Source organism: Mirounga angustirostris, unplaced genomic scaffold (genome assembly GCF_029215605.1).
Source record: "Mirounga angustirostris isolate CCGP_5_RB_7025 unplaced genomic scaffold, mMirAng1.0.hap1 SCAF_4, whole genome shotgun sequence".
Lineage (NCBI taxonomy): Eukaryota > Metazoa > Chordata > Mammalia > Carnivora > Phocidae > Mirounga > Mirounga angustirostris.
Window position 1 is genome coordinate 104,412,709 of NW_026991712.1, and position 18,206 is coordinate 104,430,914.

An 18,206-nucleotide genomic window follows, 5' to 3' on the forward strand; every position below is an offset into this window, starting at 1 on the left:
GTTTCTCACTTATCCAGGTAATTATTCAATTTTTAATGTTCTTTAAAAAGCTGTTATTTTCCAACGATAGCTGTTTTATAGTTATCATCCTATGGGAACCTACGCAAATTAATTAACAATTTTAGTGAAGTTCTCCAGTTCACGTAATTCTTCAGTGCAGTCTTCAAGTTACATTAGATATCCATGGGACATCTTACCAGTGTAGAAGTTAAAAATGCATACACAGAACGGTGTGTGTGGTATTATTTTTTGTTGTTTTGGTTTGTTTTCCTTCGTGTGCATTTCCCAAGTGGCCTTTTTTTCTTCAACCAAACAAGGTTCCTCACTATCTAAGCTATTAATCAGTAAGGATTAAGTAAATTCAACAATAAGGAAGAAAGTCATAGATAACTGCCTCTACATCAGGTAAATCTATAGTCTAGGTAAATTTCCTACTCCGTTTTTAAAAAAATCTAGGTTTATATGTTTCAGCTGACCCCAGTATTACAATTATACCCAATAAAACAATTTATGAATTTAATAAAGAGTTTTAGTAATTTTCATTTATCTTCCTGCTCTAAATACAAAATAAGTATTTACTAGCTTTGCACATTGGCAATATCATAGCCAATGAGGTTTATCCAAGGCGCGATTATTGCTAATTGAAAACTTTTCACAAAATAAGTATTTACTGACTCAACAAATATTCACTTGTTTCACCTGGGGCATTATGTTTGGTGACACAGTGGTGAGTAAGTACATCATCTAAGAATGAACAAACAGGCAGGTCTGTGCAGTAAATAGAAGACCAAACACCTTAGAAAACTATGGCCCCAAAATAAAAACTGCAGGAACATGTTTAAAATTTTGGGCCAAGTGGATATACTATGAAATTTTTTAAAGAAGTAGGTGAGATTTAAAAAAAACATTAAGGGGTGCCTGGGTGGCTCAGTCGGTTAAATGAGGACTCTTCCTTTCAGCTCAGGTCAAGATCTCAGGGTCCAGAGCTAGCTACCTTGTGCTCTGTGCTCAGCAGAGGTGGGAGTCTGCTGGAGATTATTTCTCCCCCCCTCCCCTTCCCCCTCTGCTCCTCCCCCCTCTCACGTGCACTGTCTCTAAGAAAAAAATTAAATTAGGTAACCTTTGCATTGCACCAAGATTCCTCAGTACCCATTGCTTCACTATTTTTTTTTAAAGATTTGATTTATTTATTTGACATAGAGAGGGAATACAAGCAGGGGGAGTGGGAGAAGGAGAAGCAGGCTTCCTGCCTAGCAGGGAATCCTATGTGGGGCTCGATCCCAGGATCCTGGGATCATCACCTGAGCCAAAGGCAGATGTTTAACGACTGAACCACCCAGGAGCCCCTGTTTCACTATTTAAAAAGATACAGAAACATAATGAAAGATACTTCATAATCTATAATTTAAATTTATTTAAATCATTAATTTAAAAAGATACACAAATAAAATGAAAGATCTCTTGGAAACAAAAGCACTTTTTTGGAAATTTTTAATGGGTAGGACGATGAAGCATAGAAATAAAGTGATTTTTTTCAAAGATAAGTAGTGCTTACAGTAACTCGGGTGGGCGTACAATAGCGATTTCATAAAATCCCGTCTCTGGGTCTTCTGACCCTCCGTGCCCACTTTCTTTCCCTAAGTGAAAATGTGCCTGTGGATTCATCCATGTGCTTCTGGGATCACAGTTCACTGTCAACAGTGATTTTTATCCTTTTATAACATGAAAGAGTAAAAGAATCTTTACGTGTCTTTTTTATTCTTTTATTCCCAGCTTTCCTATTTAGATGTTGAAGGAAATTCCATTAATATGGTGCAAATGACATTCCTGAAACTGCTGACTGCCTCCGCCCGGCAAAACTTCACCTACACCTGTCATCAGTCAGCCGCCTGGTACGATGTGTCAGCGGGAAGTTACGACAAGGCACTTCGGTTCCTGGGATCAAATGATGAGGAGATGTCCTATGACAACAACCCTTACATCAAAGCACTATATGATGGCTGCGCAGTAAGTATCCTGGCTTTTGCCTTCTTTCTCAGGGTGAGAGGCAGTGGGTGACCACCTCAGTCTGGCCCTAAGCCAGGTTGCTCTCGTGGAATGGATGGCAACTGTTACTAAGATCTGATGCTTAACACTGGCACTAAAATACAGTATCTTAGAAGCCATGGATATTCACACACAGGCACACACACACACTCATGCACACACACATGCACACACACACACGCACTCTGAAACATACATATAGACACATATTCTAAAAGCCGTAACAGAAGGTAATCTTAGATCACATGCTATTTCTATGGACTTATTCCTGATACTGGAATACTATTGTAGCTAGTTATTCTTGAAATGAAAAAAATAAATCAGAAACTTTATTTCATTTGTCTCCTTCATCCATGATTCTAAAATGACAGATAAAAGAATCAGCATTATACCATTTATACCATAGAGAAGTCTTACCCTTGTGTTTTGTTTGTAAGGAGCTTGTCTGTTGGTTCTGTATTATACAAGTTTAGGCAGTTATCATTTTTTGTTATTTCTATTCTCTGGAACTATCCTTTTCACACAAATGGGAATTCTATTTAAGAAAATGATCCAGAGGGCACACTAAAAAAAGTCATTGTTGTAGCTGATGACTGAAGAACTCACAGTTACAAAGAAATAGGCCCATGCCTTCAAGAAGTGAGTAGGGTACCCACAGATCAAAGAAGAGAAAATAAAACATATTAAAAGTAGCAAGTGTTTGGATTTCCCAATAGTTATGTACTGATAATCATTCACAAAATTAATATATAGCAGCAGAAATGCTTTGACTTTTGACCTTGTGCACTATAATTTCTATACTGTATCTTAAGAAACCTTGAATATTTATATAGTATGATTACAATGGTAAGAATATATTATTATGAAGGAGCCCGACCCAATTTTAGCATCAGTTTTCATATTAAACTGTATTTATCAATTCAATAAGATTCTCTTCAACTGTGCAATGTATCCAAATATTATAGTTGGGTAATAACAGCTAAATATTAAGCATTCAAAATTTAAAACTACGTATGACATCAGTGATGACAACAAGAGTTAATTGCACGTAGATAATGGCAAATTTGTTTCTTACTCTCTTCTTTCATACCTCCTCACCTCCAGTCAGAGGCTTAAGAAAAAAATAACATATAAAACTATGAAATGATTGTGTAACTTTGTATTTCTGTTCAATTTTACAGTCCAGAAAAGGCTATGAAAAAACTGTGATTGAAATCAATACACCGAAAATTGATCAAGTACCTATCGTTGATGTAATGATCAATGACTTTGGTGATCAGAATCAGAAGTTTGGATTTGAAGTTGGTCCTGTTTGTTTCCTTGGCTAAGATTAGGACAAAGAACATATGAAATCAACAGAAAAAAATACCTTGGTGCCACCAACCCATTTTATGCCACATGCAAGTTTTTGAATAAGGATGGTATATAGAAAACAACTTGCTACATATATATGTACTGATTAGAAATACCGATGCCCTTGCAGGGGCAGAATCTTTACATGACAAAAGCTTCGAAAATCATAAAAATACAAGATAGTGTGGCTGAGATGGAAACAGGCCTTATTCTTGATTCCCAATTTTCATCTCTCCTTTTCCTATTTGGATTTCTTTGGTGCTGTAGAAAAAAGAAGAGAACAATATATATTCATAAAAGATATGGTGCTCATTCCCATCCATCAAGGATGTGCTAAAACAGTGTGTTTAATAAATTGTAATTATTTTATGTACAGTTCTATACTGTTATCTATGTGTCCATTTCCAAAACTTGCACGTGTCTCTAAATTCCATCTGACTCTAATTTTATGAGAATTGCAGAACTATGATGGCAATAAATATATGTATTATGAAAAAATAAAGTATTTCTGATGACTCTAATTCCCTCTCTTTGATTAATAATAAAATGCCTTTGTATATATTGATGTTGAAGAGTTCAATTATTTGATGTCGCCAACAAATTTCTCAGAGGGGCAAAAACCTAGAGGACTCTCGGAAGCACACTTGGATCAACTCTCCTCTACTGACAGTAACTTTGCTGAATTTCAGCCAAAAATATCATGCATTTTGATGCTTTATTCAATGCTATACCTCAGCCTTTTTCTTTTCAGAGGCCAGGATTTCCCAGAATCCTTGTGTATATGGAAAATAAGCAAGTTTATATTTTTGGACAGGAAAATGTGTATGAGAATCTATTTAACAAACGGATGTCTCCATCAAGCAAACAATCAGATGTACAATTTTTTTACTACCTTATCTCATCTCATTGTTTTCAGTGTGCTTCTGTCATGCAGATTAATATTAAAAGATGGGAACTAAGCAATTATTTATGAATTTGTTCAATGTTATAATTTTTAATCGACCAACTTCTTGAATTTGATTCCAAGTTGCTTATTATAATAATCTTCAAATATTATTTTACCTGCACCTGCCCAAAAAATACTATTTCTTTTCTTTCAAAATAATATCATACATTATTTGACTTGCCTAATTCTTAAACAGCATATGGGTGGATTGTTACTAACAGTGCTTGTTTTAAAAGTCATACTTAATTAAAGCAATCAAAACATTTTTTTTTTTCCACTAAGGTATTTTCTTCCAGGTAGCTTGCTATAGCAGTAAAATTTTAAAGTTACAAATTGAACTTTGTATCTATTTTAAGTAATATATGTAAGACTTGAAAATAAATGTTTTATTTCTTATATGAAGTGTTAAATTAATTGATACCAGATTTCACTGGAACATTTTCAACTGATAATTTATCACAAAAGAGCATACCTGTAATACTGGAATTAAAACGTGAACACTTGTCATTCAGAAGTTCTTTTATTTTTGAAATCAAGTTTGTAAATGTCCTTTCAAGAAGGGCGATATGAATCGTATAAATAAACTCAAGTCTTGTCTACCTGGATTGGTCATTCTCTTTCTTAAATAGGTTCCAAATTACTCTCTATTGCAGAAAAGGCTTTTGATTCTGTTTCTTGACCATCCAGATTAGAATCGTTTATACTTTTGGAAAAGAATATTTTCCTTCAGAGATAAGTTGTTTAAATTCTCCACATGTCTAAAATAAAAACACCACATGGTAATACTCTATTTACAAAATTAAGGTAGGCTATACTTAAAATTTCAGAAAGATATTTTTCATAATTAAACATTTTGCAAAGTCTCAAACATATGTTCACAATTTCAGCACTAGAAATATTTCCAGAACTTTTACATAGTCTCTAAATTATACATAAAGTAATATTTTTTATCAAGAGAAATTCCATACGTCAGCCAATTTAATGAATATATAGCAATAAGAGAATATTTTGCATATTGACCTGCCCTGGGGAAGCTGTATTATTTGCCCATTTAAACAAAACAGTCTCAAATTTGGCACTCAATAGAATTAACAAATAAATAACCGAACTGCCTATCTTTTTTTATTCCTTGCACATATGGATATGGTCTTCTTTATTGCTTTGGATTTTTTTCTCTCCCTTATACCTGATTTAATGTGAACAAAAAGAAGCTCAGTGGAAAAGAAAAAGCATATTATATGACATTCCAGTCTTGGCCCAAGCATGTATAAACTCTGGAGAATAATGTTGATCCTGGATAGATCCTGGCATGGGTGGATCCTGGGCCTGATGCACACAAAATTTGGCTTTACTCTTTAAAAAAAAAAAAAATACAAAATTACAAATACAAAAAAATTACAGAATTTATAATTTTAAATGAATGAAGGTCTTACAACAAATTATTAATTATAAAAAACGGACCCATATCAAAAGTATCAGACAATCGGGAAAAAAAATCAATGTTTTCATTAATTCTCTGAAGTACGTTTGTAATACTTTTATTCTTTTTTTTTTTTTTAAAGATTTTATTTATGTATTTGACAGAGAGAGACACAGCGAGAGAGGAGATACAAGCAGGGGGAGTGGGAGAGGGAGAAGCAGGCTTTCTGCAGAGCAAGGAGCCCGATGTGGGGCTCGATCCCAGGACCCTGGTACCATGACCTGAGCCGAAGGCAGATGCTTAACGACTGAGCCACCCAGGTGCCCCTGTAATACTTTTATTCTATGTGTTTGTTTATTTTTGGCTTCAATCTCTGAGTGCCTCTTCATATGAGAATTTTATAATTTAATTTCTAGTAGAAAGAATAAGTTTTTCTAACATGTTCTTATCAACATTATGTTGACAAGAAACATAATCGCTTAGAGCTGTTTCTTTCAATTTCACTTCTTGATATTGGTAAGTATTTTAAAAATTTTGGGTTATTTTAAATTTAGGAAAAGCTCTATACATTTATTTCATATATGTACTATAAATTTGTGAGAATTTTTCACAGGCTAGCTTCTGATTTCTGTACATTTTATACCTTGTTTTCTTTCCACTACCAGTAGATTTCAGGCTCTGGGCACCGTAAGACAGATGCATGCCATGATACAAACTTTGTCTTCCTACTTTTTATATTATAACACAGTGGGTGATAGGATTATTCCATAAAGCCATTCCTACACTAGGATTACTGGCAATAAGTTTACATAAATATGAACTGTAAGCCATATAATTATACCTCACCATGTAAACCTAGCCTATAAATCCCGAATAAATGAGTCCTTAATTGGAATTCCTCCTTGCTGCCTCTTTCCACACCATCCAACACGAGAAAAAAATGCCAAAGAGAAGTTGGAGTGGAAAGATAATATTTTTAACAGATCATAGTGAAAGGATCTTACTTGGGCAAATTTTACCAATTGTATGACTATGAGAACGTATTTCTAGCAGATCTCTCAAGGGCTTAGATGGTGTCCATGAAAGACAACGATCCTGAAGCTTAGTCCTCTATGCTGAGTAATTGTGACATAAGTGAATTAATGAAGGGCTTAGCACACTGATACACACCAAGAGCTAAATAAATAGTTGCTACTGCTCTGGATTTCCCACTACTATAATCACCCTAGCGTAAGTTCCTTTCTAAATCATAGCTAAGAACACGTGTGCTATTTACTTATAAAGATTTAATTTTAAAAATGTAAAACATTATACAAATTGCATGATCACAGAAGTCCAAAGTAGCAAATAGGATCCCATTAAATCCAAGCTTTACAAATGGGTCAGAAACGATACAAAACAGGAGGAGCTGCATAAGCCATGTAAATACCCAGGAACGGCACACCCATCAGACACAGCTTCTCAAATCCTCTTTTCCCAGCATGTGTTTTGCTCTCCTGAAGGATGAGTTGAGTAGGCTTTAGAGTCTCTCAAATTTTACCCATTGCTAGGCCTCTATGGATGAAATGGTCATATAACTAATAATTCTTCATGCAGCTGCCCCTCAGAGATCCAGAGATGACAGGATTATTTACAATTGAAAATCTTGCAGAAGTGTATCCTGCTAGAAGCATTCCATGCTCAGAATCAATACATAGCAACACTTGCAGGATCCCCATTTACCTTCTAGCTAGTAAATCCATAGTCAATATTTATAAGGAGATTGGTCAGGATCAAAGCAGAGGTAGAAAAGAGTTACAGAACCACTGTTAATGCTTTCTTTCTAAAAATATAAACTGAGGGGCACCTGGGTGGGTCAGTCGGTGAAGCATCTGCCTTAGGCTCAGGTCATGATCCCGGGGTCCTGGGATGGAGCCCCGCGTTGGGCTTCCAGCTGAGTGGGGAGTCCACTTCTCCCTCTCCCTCTGCCTCTCCCACCCTGCTCATGCTCTCTCTCTCAAATGAATAAATAAAACCTTTTAAAAAAAAGTAAATTGAAATAACATCAGAAATGTTTTATGTAACAACTAAGACTTATTTTATAATAACCTAATGATGGTATTTCTACCTAAAATACTATGTATATGAAGTTACACAAAAAACACTGAGGAATACATTCCTATTTTTAAATTACCTATATATGTCTATGAAGAAATAAAGAAGTAGGCCTTTTTTTTCCATAATGGAAAGATTTTGAAGAGCAAACCGTATGTCCTAGTAGCAGATCTTATTCTAGGGACAACCTAGGGCACGAAGTAAGCTGAGTCTTCAAGCTTGATTCACCATCACCTTAGGGTCTCAGGTATAAATAAAATGTCTGCCTGCTATTTTTCATCTCACTGAGGGAAATGAGTAGGTCCAAGGCAAAAAGACACTTTCTCCTGAAGCAACATACACTTCTGTGCCCACCCTATGTGAGATGACCAGACTAAATTAAGTGAAACGAATACGTCCTCTAAGAAAGAGATGGATTTGCAGGTCCCTCAGACCAACATGGTGGAAAGGTCTGTGTAACCAATTCTTTAATGACACGAGTTTTGGCATCTTATCTATTTCAGGAAAATGAAATTACTGAGTAAAAATAATCATAGCTAATATTCTATAAAGTAAAATGTAATTTAAAAACCCTGAATTGTATTTTTATGTAAGTAAAATTTATTAGCTATATAGAAACAAAGTTTGCATACTAGATAAATTATTACCTAGTTATGTCCACATAGCTGATAGATTTTTACCTCACTACTGAGAAAAATAAGAGTGGAAAAAGAAAACCAGTGATAACAACAATAAACCCTAAATGTATTAACTATTTAACTAAAAGTAGAAAATAGATATGACTAGGTAAGTTAATACTTTATTTTAGATTTTTGGTGAAAGAGTTGAAAATCTTACCAGATTTTTTTTCTCTGTGCAGGGGCCTCCCCTCCCCAAACTTCCAGACCCTACCACCCCCACTTTGGCCCTTCAACCCCCAACCCAGGAATAGAGTGGGAGAGGGAAGGGGGAACATGACAGGATAGGAGGGAGGTAGCCAAGTAGGGGTAGAGGGGTAGAATTTGTAAGTAGATATTTTCTAAAGATAGAGTCAAGTGGTTTTGAACCATGAAATACTGATATCAGAAATCTTGAGTCATTTAATTATCAATTAATCGATGAACAAGTATATAATTTAGCATCATGATGGAGACAGGTCTTTATCAAAGATATATATATATATCAACTTTACAAAAGAATAATGTCATAAAGTGTCTGCACTATATCCTTATTTATAGTTTAATAAGAGAAAGAAAACCATCACATCTAAGAGAACAGTTTATTATCAAGGTTCTGACTATAAAGAGATGTTTGGAGAACTTGAAGGAACAATAAATGTTGGTTTGTAAGTGTGCTTCATGAGAAAGATGGTAGGCCCACAAAATGTCTGTAGAGTCTGGATGTGTGTGTCTGAGGGAGAAAAGGAAGACCACTTTATGGAGGAAACCCAGGAGAGAATTCCAGAAGCATATGTGAGTGTGGAGCATAAAGAGAACAAGAAGTCTGATACAGCCCCAATGGTGTGGTGTAACGTCAAGTCCTATATTTTGGGTTGGGTTATAATGGCTTGAAAATCATACAAAAGAGTCCGGATATTATGCAGTAGGTAATAAAGAAGGAATGCTGGTTGTTGAGTAAGGCAAAGTCATAATGAAAGTAATCTTGAGAATGACTATTTTGGCAGTTTCTCAGAACTACCTAGTGGGCATCTTATGCTGGATGGATCTATAAGCTGGGTCGGATGATAGGGACCCAGTGCCATAAGGCTGTTGATGAAATTTAAGTGAGCAATAATAAGGATTTGGATTACAGTAATAACACCTGCATGACTTAAAAAGGAAGGACCAGTATAAAATAATCGGAAAGAAGAAATTACTATATTTTATCATTTAAAAATATTCTACAGCCATTTACTGGATACATCTTAAAATAAGCTATACTTGCCTAGCCTTTAAGAACATAAGTCATAAAATCAGAGAAAAGTTATATTTACTAAAATCTGAAGAGCTAATGGGTCCCAGGGAAACAAATGACATCTGGCACAGAGCTATCAATTGGCTTTCTATCTCCTATCGTATCTCATATAGTATTGCAGAATACATGTGAAAACAACTTGTTATTGCTTAAACAATACATGGTTACATCACTACGGGCAAGCACCTGTCTCCTACATAAATAAAAGTTCATGTACATTATCAACCACAGAAAACATACATTTACAGAGAAATCAACTGCTAAAACTTATTATATAGTTGTGTTTTCTGATGTTGAAATTTTCATAAGTAAAAATTGGGACATAAAGAATAAGCAAATATATGGAAATAATTATATATAATTTATATGAAAAATATTATCTAGCTGTAAAAAGATCATGGCATTGTAGGCACACAATATATATTTAAACATGTAAATAGACAAATGAAGAAATCATATCTATATGTCCTCTGTTGCCTGACCTTTAAGATGGAACTTTTTTTTTTTAAAGATTTTATTTATTTATTTGAGAAAGAGAGAGAGAGCATGAGAGGAGGGAGGATCAGAGGGAGAGGAACAAGGAGACTCCCCACTGAGCAGGAAGCCCGATATGGGGCTTGATCCCAGGACCCTGAACCCTGGACCTCGATCCCAGGACCTGAGCTGAAGGCAGACCCTTCATCGACTGAGCCACCCAGGTGCCCCCATTTCTAAATTAAAAAAAAAAAAAATCGAAGAGCCTAGAAAGCATCAACTTTGATAGATGGTTTTTCCTACATTGGAGGTAAATGGAGCTTCTGCTCTTTCTGTGTTTTTTCTTTTAACCATCACATATTGGGAACAAGTTGCACAGATACCCTGGTCCTGTCATCAGCAAAAGGCATGGCAATTAGTTATTTTCACATGAAATTCTCATTTGTAACAAAAAGGAAAGATGAATCATAGACACCAAAATTAAAAACAGAAGATCTTCAGGCTAATTCTAGTGACTTCATTCAAATAGAGCATGTGGAGGCAGGCTCGGTGCTAGGTTAATATGTACCCTGGCATCTGTTACTAAGGATGTAAGGTTTCTCAGCAAGAATCCTTCACAGTGATGCAAATCTGTATCTGTCATATGCATCGTCATCTGAAACACTAGGCTTCCTGATATCTCCACGTTGTTGCCACCATTAAGCAACACGTCTGTTAAACAAAAGTGAAGCTGATATACAGATGTAGACCTTCAAAGAATCCCAGGAACTGAAGAATCAAAGGGAAACAAAGAAGACATCATTTCTTCTTTATCTGTTCTTCTTCACTCACTAATTTTTACCTAAGTGTAATGTTTTCTCTTATATATTTTTTTTAAGATTTGTATTTATTTATTTGAGAGAGAGCATGAGCGGTGGGGGGGGGAGGCAGGGTGGAGGCACAGAGGGACGGGAGGGAGAAGCAAACTCCCCACTGAGCAGGGTTCCAACGTAGGGCTGGGCTCCATCCCAGGACCCTGGGATCATGACCTGAGCTTTTGCAGACGTTAACCGACTGAACCACCCAGGCGCCCCTAATGTCTTCTCTTTTAATGAATGCTTTGTCTGAGAAGAGTTCTTTATGAGCAAATTAACATTTTCTAAGGAAATTTGGTGAAGGAAAGTTTACATTATACACGTTAACATAGACCTATGTAAAATAAAATTAACTAATCATCTGATGAGAGATGTTTTTAAATAACCCAAGATTGCCATTCTTCTGTCCTCGACAAATATATTCATGACCATTAAGCTATCGAATATTCAAAATTTTATCTTCACTTCTTGTCAGAACAAAGAATAAGTCATGTCTTCATTGTTGTTATCTATGGGGGTGTGCTTCCCATGCTTGTCTTGAAAGATCCCTCCTTCCTAGGATGGCACATCCTTTGAAATGAGGATGCAGATTAGATTAGAAGACAGGTATAAAGAAGCACTATGAGTTTGGCAGCTGGACAGCAGAACTGTTTCATCTGGCTCTATCTTTGTACATGCTCTGGGAGTGGAGCATGTGGAAATCTTACAAACTGAAAGACCTAAGGTTTCTTATGCAACCTCTTAGCTGTTGCCATAACAAAAAGTCAAGCTTCTCTCTCAAGAAGCAGGATATCTTTGGTGTTTATATTTTAAACCCATCATCCCCACCAAAGACTTTATTTTTGTGAAATGTTTAACAGTGGCCATATATTTGATAGAGTTTACCATTTTTAGAACCCCAAAATGACTAGGTTTATCTTGACAAACTGTTGAAAGAAATAGCTTAAGGAAAGTTCTCATTTGAGCCACAGAAAATCACTTTAGAACTATGTTTAAAGGAAATGGCAAAAGTTTATCTAAGTATTCGGCAGAAAGTCAAATAAAATTCCTTAATTCTTCCCTCTCATTGTTTTTTTTTATTCACAAACCTGGCCAGTTTTCTCCTCAAAATGTTTTTCATGACTCCCTTACCTACACAACTATTACCAGTATCCTAGTCTGAGCTCCTTCTTAGATCCATTCCCTAAGTTTTACTCTTTATTCTAATTGCCCATCTCTACTTAATAAGTATTTATTATTGCTCATGAGTCTATAGGTTAGATGGGAGGAGTTTCCGGCCTGCTAGATCTGGCTAGGTTGATCTTGTTTGCTTGTGGTCATGCATGTGTCTGTAGGCAACTAAATGGTCTTCTGAGGGCTAGTGATCAAAAATGACCTTGTCTGTGGTAGGCTTCCTTCACATGATATCTTGTCCTCTAGCAGACTCTACTAGGCTTCTTCACAGGTGATCACAAGGGAGAGATAGAGACAGAGGGACAGAGAGAGACAGAGAGAGAGAGAGAAAGAAAACACAACCATTAATTTGAGACCAGGGTCAAAACTTCTACGGTATCAGTTGGGCCGCATTCCATTAGTGAAAGTAAATCACAGACCAGCATATTCATTGCAAAGAGAAAATAGTCTTTACCTCCTAATGGGAGGACCTGCACAATTACATAAGAAAGTTCATGAATGTGGGAAGGAGTACAAGATTGTGAAGATTTCTGCATTCTACCACAATCACTGTCAATCTACTGCTCAAAAACTTTCAGTGACTTCCTATTTCATAACTGATCAATTGTAAACTCTGCTCCCAAGATTTCAAATACACTACGTGCTTCCTTTTAGCCTAACCTTCATTTCCCACCTAACTTAACCTTCTTTTCTATTTTTCTTCAACATGCTTTCTCCATCTGCGCCAGCTCATCTAGTCACTGTGACATGAATATGTCTTGCACTTTTAATCACTCATACTTCTGTGCTCTCACCCCTTCCTCCTACCTTATATGCTATTTTCCATCTCTTATACTTCTCTAAATTCTATTTTATTCAAGTCCAGCTTTTTGTTTTTACTGTTTGTTGTTATCAGAGTCTCAGATGTTTCCTGATTACTCCAGTGCACATTGCTATTTTTATTTATTTTTTATTTTTGAATTCCTAGAACATACACATACTTTCCACACAATTTTAGCCCCAGTTACATAGTTCTTTGATCCTACACTTCTTCTTAATGAGTGTTGGTTTGGTCTGCCCCACAGGAGTATGAAATGCATATTCCTTAGAGTCTAAAAATTAGTTCTAATCATATAATAGGTATGTTATGGGTTGAATCGTGTCCTCCAAAAATTCATACCCTGGACTCCTGACTCCCAGTTCGTTAGAATGTGATCCTATTCGGAGATAAGGTCTTTACAGAGGTAATCAAGTTGTGAAATGAAGCTATTAGGGTGGGCCTTAATCTAATATCACCGTTGCCCTTATAAAAAGGAGAAACTTGGACACAGAGATGACAAATACAGAGGAAAGACAATGTGAAAGAGACACAGAGGAGAAGACAGCCCTGTATCTACAAGCCAAGGTGGGAGGCCTGGAACAGATCCTTCCCTCATAGCTATCAGAAGGAACCACCCCACCTGGATTTTGGACTTCTCTTCTGTTATTTATACTACTTGGTTGGTGGCACTTTGTTAAAACAGGCTTAGTAAACTAAAATGAGTTATTAAATAAATAGCCTGTCTGATTAATCTGATGAAATGCTCATAAGTATAAACTATTAGTTCTATGTTCTTCGACAAGAGACACTTTGAATTCCTAGGACCTTAACATTTCTGAATCACACATTCACAATACTCAAAACAAGGGATTTTGTTTTCAGTGTGCATCATCTAATATTAAACTTTTGATTGTTAAACTAAATTCTCTACCTTATATTTTAGAGATGAGAAGAAACACATATACATGGAAAGAGTAATGATGACCAACAAGTATGCATTGGGAAAGTAAAGTGGGCTGTTTTACTCTGTGCAACTATAAAATAATAACAGACTCTGAATGTTTTTAAGCTGTATGAAATTAAAAATTGAATATGAATAAGGTTATATGAACGTGGAATAGATTCGGCTGAGACATACACTACTTCTTTCTTCTCATGGGGATACACGAAATGAGACTGAGATAACCTCTTGCCTTTGAGACCTTAAAGGATGCCATATATTATCAAAATTAAATATTGATAATATTGATAATAATAATAATGGGTAATTAATTTGTGATAGGCAAAATGTAGGGAGGAGAGGTCATCTGTGGCAGGGGTTCTAACCCTGATTAGGAACCCAGGAAAGTATCTGTGAGTAAATGAGACCCGAAGAATGTATAGAAATTGCCCATCTCAATGACAGTGACAGAAAGTGTGTTAACTAAAGGAAATTATATCATGAATCTGGGCAAAAAAGAAAAACCGTGGAAGACCAAAACACCTGAGCATTATTCTTTTTCTTTTGGAGTATGGTTGAACTGATTTCTGTTTCTTTCTCCTTTTCCCACACCATCCAGTTCTTCCGTGTGGTTCTACAACTTTCTGAGAGACGGCCGCACCTCACGCAGGCTGCTGCCCAGCCTGGACCCACCCACTAGAAACGCGGACTAAAATAGTAGGACAAGCCTCAGAGACTTGCTGGAACTTCTGCAGTGAGGAGAAACACGGGTCTGACCACCCAAATTGAAAATCCAACCCAGTACTTCAGAGATAAAACGATACCAAAAATAGGAACAAGCAATCATCAAGAGAATGATTGAAAGCACCTGCTGATGATTTCGTCTCAGAGCCTAACCCAGGCAGAAGAAGATTCAATAGTGTTCAATGAAGTACATAAAGTATTGAGGAAAATAAAATCCTGGTGCCTAAGAGAACAATAGTATTGATGTCTGCCTGCTCCGTGACAACTGCGCAGAGGAGACTGCAGAGCTGTGTACCAGCTTGCGGCATCATAAACTATTCAATAAGGACAGACTCATCCCCAGGACAGAGCGATCTGGGCAGTTATCCCGTGTCCTGTCCTTGGGAGGAGCCCTGCTCTACTGCCCCCAGTCCTCTGGGCAGTGATTCTTTGAGCCGGGGGGACGGGGGGTGGGGCGGCTGTTTGGCAGACGGAGCTCAAAAAGGACCTATGCCAGGATTCCACCATAAGCAGGACTTAAATTGGCCTGATCTCCAGAGGTAGCTAAGGGATATTAACAGGAGCCACCAGGAGAACAATTCGAAGACTAACTAACTCCTAGTACCCCTGGGAGAAATCATTAAAGCGATCATGGTAGAAGTCCTCAACTGGGGGCCAAAGAGCCAAATCTGGCCTTGAGACCTGTGTTGTTGTTTGGCCTGAATAACACTGGCTCACACCCATCCTTTTTAATTTTTTTTAAATTTGTTGCTAACCTTTAGAAACTGGAATTTCTGTATGCTCTTGAAAATGTAGAGGATCTGACAAAATGCGCCTAAGTATCAACTGTGTCTTTTCTATGGGGGCACACATTCTCTGATTTGCTAGGATACTACATTGTTTTGCTTCTATCTCATTCGCTTCGTGTGGGCTGGCCCTCCTAGACATTTGAGTCCTAAACCTACTACCGATAATTTGAACCAGAAGAGGCAAAACAGGATGGAGATTAGGAAATATTGACCAGAGAGGGACTTCATTGTCCAGACAAGAAGCAAAGGCCTAACACAGTTATATTAATTAATTCAGGAGAAATTGGAAAGTTTACTCAGATATCAAGGAAAGGGAATCAGATCTCATGAGAGGTAAGACATAAGGCAAGGAGATAAAATGGGCTATACTGTGGGATGATCTATACTCTTTCAACCAGAATGAAGGCATCCAAGAACCTAGAAAGAGCCTATCAAAGTAAAAGGCTCTGCATTAGTCAGCTCCAGCTACCCCACCAGAATACCAGACTGTGTGACTTAAACAACTGAAATTTATTTTCTCACAGCTCTGGAGGCAGGAAGTCTAAGATCAGGTTGCCATCTTGGTTGGTTTCTGGTGAGGGCCTTCTTTCTGGCTTGCTGCCTCCTCACTGGGCCCTTACATGCTGAAGCTCTCAGGTGTCTCTCTTTTTAAAAATATTTTAATTATTTATTTGAGAGAGAGAGAGCGTGCACGAGAGGGAGACAGAAAGATAGAAGCACGAGCAGTGAGGAGGGGTAGAGGGATGGGGAGAAGCCGACTCTCCGCTGAGCAGGGAGTCCAACGCTGGGCTCCATCCCAGGACCCCAGAATCATGAGCGGAGTGGAAGGCAGACACTTAAGGGATGGAGCCACCCAGGCGCCCTCTGGTGTCTCATCTTATTAGGGCAGTAACCCTATCATGAGAGCCCCATCTTCATGACCTCAGCACTCCTTAGTTGCCTCTCAAACATTCCATTTCCAAATACATATTGGGGGGTTGAGACTTCAACATATGAATTTAGAAAGTGGGCCATTCAGTTGCTAATAGTCTCCATCAAAGCTACCCTTACAAAGTTATCTTCTCCTGCTTGACCCCACACGATAATGGCATTATAATGAAAACTGTATTAGGGTTCTCTAGAGGAATAGAACCAGAAGAACCATTGGCATAAGTTCTAGTCCAAGTCCAAAGGTTTGAGAAGCATGAGTTTAGGTGGTCTTAAGTCCTACTCCAAGGCCAAGAGATCAGTGTTTCAGCTCATGCAGTCAGGCAAAGAGAAAGAATTCTTCCTTCCCTGCTTTCTTGTTCTATTCAGACCCTCAACAGATCGAATGAAGTCAATCCACATTGCGGAAGTCAATCTGCTTTCCTCAGTCTACTGCCTATTCAAATACTAATCTCTTCCAGAAATATCCTCACAGATACACCCAGAAATAATGCTTAACCAGATATCTGGGCACCCGTGATCTAGTCAAACTGACATATAAAATTAAGCATCATAAAAACCTATTTTGCAAATGAAGTGGTCAGTAATTTAAGATTGGGCCATCCCTAGTTTATTTACCTCTGCATTAAGTATCTGAAGAAGACTTTGGAGAGTTTCTGCCAGAGACAAAGAAGGAGAAAATATGACTTTCACACATAAGGGGTAACCTGAGTGTCTGTCCTTCAGAGAGTTTTGTGAGACTGCTGAATGGCTGTTACTCTTTCAGACTCAGATAAAATCAGTATAAATTAAAAAAATCACTGCTGTTTATAAAGAAACTTAAGAAATCTAAAACTCTGGACTAGGAAAAAAAAATATCCTCTCAGGGGTTCCTGTGTAAGAATTTGGAACAATCTAGATATAACTGCCTAGACTACTCTCTGCCTTCAGCTCAGGTCATAATCCTAGGGTCCTGGGATTGAGCCCATATAGATTCCCTGCTCAGCGGGGAGCCTGCTTCTCCCTCTCCCTCTGCCACTCCCCCTGCTTATGCACTCTCTCTCTTTCTGTCAAATAAATAAATAAGATCTTTAAAAAAACAACAACAAAAAAACCCCTCCATTGACCACTGACTGGCATGGAGTATTATGCACCTGGGTTGGAACCATGATCTGCAAGACCACCTGTGCTGAACATCTGAAAGGGGCACATCATGCAGTCTATTATATTTTTACTTTATTTTGCTTTTTTTTTTTTACCATGTCTACCCTAAAAATTTCTTGAGGAAAAGAAAAAGTTAAAGATGGAAATTAAACAGCAAAATTTTCTAAAACTCCTCCTGAGTTTACAATTTGGAATGACTTGTGAGCTACTGGGAAGATGGAGTAGAGCTACTTTTTCCTGTTGCTCCCAAGCACAACTGAAAAACCCTATACATTTTAGGTAAAGCAAATATAAGGAGATTCTGAAAGGTCAAAAGAAGAGAGCAGATCATCTAGGGGGGGACACCTTGTTACAGGGATAGGGAAATCAGGGTCCCCTCCCTCTCAGTCTCCACTGATATGGCGAAGTGGTGTCCTACTGTGCAATGATGAACATCTTCACTCTCCATTGAACCTCTGACACCCCCCCAGTGGAGAGAGATGGGAGCCTCTTTACTACCAGTAGGAAGTGGAAATTCAGGCTCCCATGGGCTTCCCTTGACAACACAGGTGA

The 18,206-nt window shown here is 37.4% G+C and overlaps 1 protein-coding gene and 1 pseudogene across 3 annotated transcripts in view; both read left to right on the forward strand.

Moving 5' to 3' along the window:
- The window catches only part of COL11A1 (collagen type XI alpha 1 chain), a 206,340-nt gene extending 202,683 nt beyond the window's left edge, over positions 1-3,657 (forward strand). For all 3 annotated transcript variants that reach the window (XM_064588737.1, XM_064588736.1, XM_064588735.1), the window contains 2 exons: positions 1,774-2,007; positions 3,228-3,657. In XM_064588737.1, coding sequence (XP_064444807.1) covers positions 1,774-2,007; positions 3,228-3,374 — 381 coding nt within the window. In that variant the 3' untranslated portion in view covers positions 3,375-3,657. The remainder of the gene's footprint in view (positions 1-1,773; positions 2,008-3,227) is intronic.
- On the forward strand, positions 581-732 carry LOC123860564 (U4 spliceosomal RNA; annotated as a pseudogene).
- Positions 3,658-18,206: the final 14,549 nt, after the last annotated feature.